At 34.0% G+C, this 5,749-nt stretch overlaps 1 protein-coding gene across 1 annotated transcript; it reads right to left on the reverse strand.

Annotated features, from left to right (window-relative positions):
- Positions 1-2,748: 2,748 nt before the first annotated feature.
- Positions 2,749-4,469, reverse strand: LOC113871344 (extensin-2-like). Its single transcript, XM_027508407.1, has 2 exons — positions 3,270-4,469; positions 2,749-2,913 (listed from the first exon to the last, which is right to left on the reverse strand). The coding sequence occupies exon 1, from the start codon at positions 4,416-4,418 to the stop codon at positions 3,300-3,302; it is 1,119 nt and encodes a 372-aa protein (XP_027364208.1). The 5' UTR covers positions 4,419-4,469; the 3' UTR covers positions 2,749-2,913; positions 3,270-3,299.
- Positions 4,470-5,749: the final 1,280 nt, after the last annotated feature.

A 5,749-nucleotide genomic window follows, 5' to 3' on the forward strand; every position in this document is an offset into this window, starting at 1 on the left:
ATTTATTAATGATATAGTCAAAAATACTAATATAAACTTGACTCTGAAATATTTTATTTTAAATTAATTTTACATTAATTCAAAAAATAATCGATATAAAAAATTTTGTAATTTTTTATTTTTATAATCATAAACTTTAAAAGAGTGTAACTTTAGTATAGAACTTTGATTTATATAAATTACATGTGTATTTTATATGACGTTTCAAGATTTATATATAATTTTAATTTTATTTTATTTTTTAATTTTTTACTGTTTTTTTACTGTATACATTAACTATTTTGATAATTAATATTAAAAAATTTCTACTGTTTTCAAAAATATTATTGCACTTTGTCATATTAATTAATTATTAACTTGTATGAAAACTCGCTGCAGAAAGTTTTTTGTCTATTTAGTGCATTATGGGTGAAGCGGCACACTAACAAACGATATGTTAGATGGTAGGGTCGTTCCTTTGTCTCTAATGTTTTGTGATAAGAAAGGGTCCAAAGGGTGTTAGGAATAGCAATAGCAGGAGACAAACTTGCCATAGTCACAATTCACATACCAAGCGTTTGGCCCTTTTCTTTTAAATCTGATTCCCTGTCTTGTAATTAATGCACTTTTTTTTTAATTTCTTTTCTTTTGCCAATCGACAACGGCAACTAGCATTCAAACAAAGATAAATTAGTATTCTTCGAAATAAAGGATTTAAATTAATAAACATTATTGAGATGCTAAAATAGGTTCTTAATTCATGTCATATATGTTAAGTTCTTTTATTTTACACTTGTATTTATTTTTATGATTTTTTCACAAGATGTGATATGATTATTTTATATCTTATATAACTGATTTAAATAATGAAATGTAAATTAAAGAAGGCGTACTACTATCATTGACAGTGTAATTGCCTCAATCAATCATCTATTTCCTTTTAAGTTACTAAGAGAGCCACTTTGGTTTATTTCGTAAATGCAAAAAAATTCAATAAAAAATATTGTTAGAATGTTTGTTTTAGTATTAAAAAGGGTGAAAATCAATTATCAACTGTAAACCAAACAATCTTAGGAATTTGACTTTTGAGGGAGATGTTTTACAACTTTTTTAAAAAAATGTAGAAGCATATTAGTCATGTAACTTGTTGTATACATTTAAGCTATATCTATATGAACAAAATGATGGAAGAACAAGTGTCAAACTCAACTAAAACTTGTAAGCGTGAATATCCTTCTGTAGAAGTTGTTGCCCTAGGCAGCCAAAAAGTCATTTGAACCTTGTTTTTCCAAAATAAATCCATAACATATTATAATTGTTTTAGGTATGCATGACAAAATCAAATTCAACAAAGTTTGACCAATGTGATTTCATTTCTCCAAATCTTTTATTGCACTGAAAAACCATTTGCTCTCTACTAGATGACTTGACTTGCACCCTATACATATATATATGGTACTTTTTACGTTCAAAAGCAGAGAATACAAGTTATCAACTCACATCTTTCACATTACTGTTTTTAGAATATTTAGTTGTTAAGAGCTCATAATACTGTGTATCACATGACTGTGCTTTTATACTAGGATTGGGACTCTGGTGACAAAATTTAGTGAACTGAGTAAAAAAACTTTTATTAAATTTGAACTTGTAAAAATAATTCTTACTGTTTTGTCTTGAGTAAGTTTTTGGAAGAAAAAATAAATACTTATTTAATAATAAATTTTAATTGAAAGCTTTTAGATGAAATGAGGTGATTTTGTAATTTTTTAAAAAAAATTTAAATGCATAACTCATTAGTCACCTTAAATTTATGCCTATGCTAACATGTAGGAAACTGTATTAAATAATTTACTAGAAGATATATTATTCAAGATGTATGAAAAAAAAGAGTTAGCCTTAACTCGAACGATCAAAATTAATTTGAATTGTCTTCTTATATTTTGACTCTATCTACTTATGTAACGATGGATGGAATCACTCACTGTCAAATGTGTATAATTAGATGGTGGTGTGGTGTGTGGGTAAAACCTTCAAAATGTTTTTGGTGCGGTGTCTGGTATTCCCAGTTTCCCTGTCGGTCCTTTTTCTGTCACCCTCTTAATTCGTGCCCCCGATTTTAAACCAAACGTTACTGGCGGGAAAACACATACTTTTCACACGCAGACAACTTCAGGAACATTAGAAATAAACCAAGATGTTCTCGATCTATTTTTAGGCGAGTGAAGGGGGAAATATTAATGATATATAAAAGGAAAAATAATTGTTTATATATAATAACACTAAAAAATACAACTCAATTTTATTTATAAAAAATTATTATTTATATATTTTTGTATGAGAAATAAAATCTATTTATAATTCTATCATTTATTAATTTTTTTTGTTCTCTCGTCTTCTACTACGTTTCTGTATTACAAAACTGTTGTAAAAAATTGGTCAAGGTTTTAACAGCCTGATATAAAAACTAGTCTTTTACCCCACGTTACAGCTATTACTCGCTCTTTTTTCTTTTTTTTATTTTTGCTATTTTTGGTTCTCTTCTTTCAAAATAAAGAAAAAGGAATCGGTTTTATTGATTGAATTTGAGAGATCGATATAGAGAATAATTTATTTTATTATATTTGATGAGTTTTACAACCCCTGCAAATGCAGCAGGTTGAAAACTACACGGCATGCTTGTACTATTCATTGACAGGATCGCCTACATGCAGATCATGCAGAGCGCAGTGCTTTACAACTGTAAAAATACCCCCCAAATTCATAAACAAAATAAATAAAAAGCATAGAAACCAATCCTATTATAGAAAATAAATTAACACTTCTTATGAAATACAAAACGCGGAAACTTTGCTTCCATTCATCTCTTCTCTTTCGTGTATTATGAAGCGCTTCTTCCTTCCATCGCTTTCTTTATTTTCACATCATCTTCATATCCTACAAAAAAAACACGGACACATGCATGTTTTATTAGTGCGTCGGTCAATGTCATTGAATGGTCCCTCGATTAATAAAAATCAATCGAGAAATATCACTTTCCATGAAACGTTGATAAACCTTTATTAGAATCGCGACCAACTCATTTTTGGAAAACAGACATGAAAGTTTAGTTAATGGGAAGAGGAAAGTGTAGGAATTATTAAATTTAAAAGCTAGAATACAATCTACATTTGTTTTTAAAAAATTAAAATAATAATAATAATAATATCAAATGCGTAAAAGAATATGTTGGAAAGAAATAACGAGTATCATGATGCATTATTAAAATATAATAATGAAGGGAAATTAATTACCATTGAGAGGTATGGTAGACCAAGCGGCGTCTAATAGTGGTAAGGAGGGGGAGGTGAAGCATAGATGTAGTGAGGGGGTGGTGGTGGAGAGGGATACTTGTAAGGAGGTGGTGGTGGAGATGGGTACTTATAAGGTGGTGGAGGTGAGTGGTAAACTGGGTGGGGAATGTAAGGAGGGTGAACTGGTGGTGGTGGAGATGAGTACTTGTAAGGCTTCTTAGGTGGTGGTGGAGGAGATGGGTACTTGTATGGAGGTGGTGGAGGAGATGGGTACTTGTAAGGGGGTGGAGGAGGAGATGGGTACTTGTAAGGGGGTGGAGGAGGAGATGGGTACTTGTAAGGAGGGGGTGGAGGAGACGAGTACTTGTAGGGAGGGTGGGGGTGTGGGTGAGGGTGGGGATGAGGGTAAGGGTGAGGATGAGGATGAGGGTGAGGGTGAGGGTGAGGGTAGGGGTGGTGCACTGGAGGTGGTGGGGATGAATACTTGTATGGCTTCTTATAAGGTGGTGGAGGAGAGTGGTACACTGGGTGAGGGTGGGGGTGGGGGTAAGGGTGGGGCTGAGGGTGGGGGTGTGGGTGAGGATGAGGGTAGACTGGAGGTGGAGGAGACGAGTACTTGTATGGCTTGGGTGGTGGGTAAACTGGGTGAGGAACGTAGGGAGGGTGTGGGTGAGGATGGGGGTAAGGGTGAGGTTTAGGGTGGGGGTGTGGGTGGGGATGTGGGTAAGGGTGATACACTGGGGGCGGAGGAGATGAATATTTGTAAGGCTTCTTAGGTGGTGGAGGTGGTGGGGAGTGGTAGTATGGTGTCTTGGGAGGATACACTACATGCACTGGTGGAGGGGGAGAAGCGTATTTGTATGGCTTCTTTGGTGGTGGTGGTGATGGGTAGTGGTAAGGGTGCTTAGGAGGAGTGTACACTGGGGGTGGTGGTGAGTGATAGTAGTATGGCTTCTTTGGTGGAGGTGGTGGTGAGTGGTAGTAGTATGGCTTCTTTGGGGGAGGTGGTGGTGAATGGTAGTAGTATGGTTTCTTGGGTGGTGGAGGTGATGAATACACGTAGTTGTCTGCAGTGATTTGAGATGGCAAGCTTAGAGAGACTATCGCCAATACAAGAGTAAGAGTGGCCGAGGCCATTAGAGACCCCATTCTTTTTTCCCTCAACCTCACTACCAAGTGGGTTTTAGATATGCTCTTTGCCAACCTTGTGCCACCCCTTATATAGATTCTTTCTTTACCCTCCTCCCCACCAACTAATCATCTTGGTAAGTTTGTTTTCATTAAAACCCAATCACTTGTTCTCGTTTCTTGCTGCCTTGTTTCTTTTTTTTAAACAAAAGCTAATGATTTACCAAAAATATATCATTTAAAATAGAAAGTATTGTTGATACTTAATTATATTAAAAAAAACAGCAAGGGGAAAGTAAATATATAGAGAAAGCTACATTTCCATGTATTCATGTTCATAAAAAGAGAAATCCTTAAATTATGAAAATGGTCTATGTTTAAATAAAAAAAATCGATTATCTTTTTAACCTTTTGATCCAAGTGGGGTTTGGATTTGACGAAGGTTTCAAATTTAGCAGGGAATAAAGTAGCCAGTAACTGTGACATTGTGCTTTGAATTATTTTAACTATGTAAGGAGATCTTGCTAATAATTTTCAAATATTCAAACACGTGGTCATCTTCATTAAATGGTTAAGTATTCCTAATTTGTCATTTCTCTCCTTAAGACATGTCTCTCACCTTTGAAAAATGCATGTATGGTTTGCCTAACTTCGTGTGATATTTGTTTGGCATTGGAAGACTTCAAAAGACTTGTACTACAGGGCCCATAGCAGCCTCAATGATTTTTAATCTGTTTCCCTCTTTCTCTCTCTAATCAATCCATGTTCTAATTAGGACTCTAGACTCCGCACCATCTTAGGCTTGCACATTTTGCATGCAATTGCTTGAGTCCTTTTCGGATAAAGACAAGAGTAGCCTGCGACCCCTTTTACTTTCCAGCTTTTGATTTTTTTACTCTAAAGTATGTAACTTTGTTATAAAAATGCGAGTCAAATGTCTCGTACTTTGTACTCCCCTGTATATAACCAATTTTAGTTTTTTCAATGAAATGTGAAAATTTAAAATAAAAATTACAAATTTTTTATTAGAAAAACAAATAAAAACATAGAAATGTAAGGTCGTAAAACATGGTTAAATTTATCCCAGGATCAGATGACAATTTTTGTACCCTCGTTTTAAATTTTAAACAAATTAAGTAATTAAGGAAGTGTTTGGTTATTATGACAAGCAACAACTTACTGGAAGCAATCAAATAAAAATTTTGACTAGTTAACAGGATGCATGCTGTCGGTGATAATTTTCTAATAAGAGCGTGTAATGTTACTAATACATGAAGCGCGTTCATGTATTATTTGCCAAAATGTTATTAGATAGTTCATATTTGGATTTCGTATATTATTGCTCATATTTT

This window comes from Abrus precatorius, unplaced genomic scaffold (assembly GCF_003935025.1).
Source record: "Abrus precatorius isolate BTA unplaced genomic scaffold, Abrus_2018 Scaffold7, whole genome shotgun sequence".
Lineage (NCBI taxonomy): Eukaryota > Viridiplantae > Streptophyta > Magnoliopsida > Fabales > Fabaceae > Abrus > Abrus precatorius.

Excerpts from the sequence above, each read along its gene's own strand:
- LOC113871344 (XM_027508407.1), bottom strand. The coding sequence starts at position 4,418 with ATGGGGTCTCTAATGGCCTCGGCCACTCTTACTCTTGTATTGGCGATA.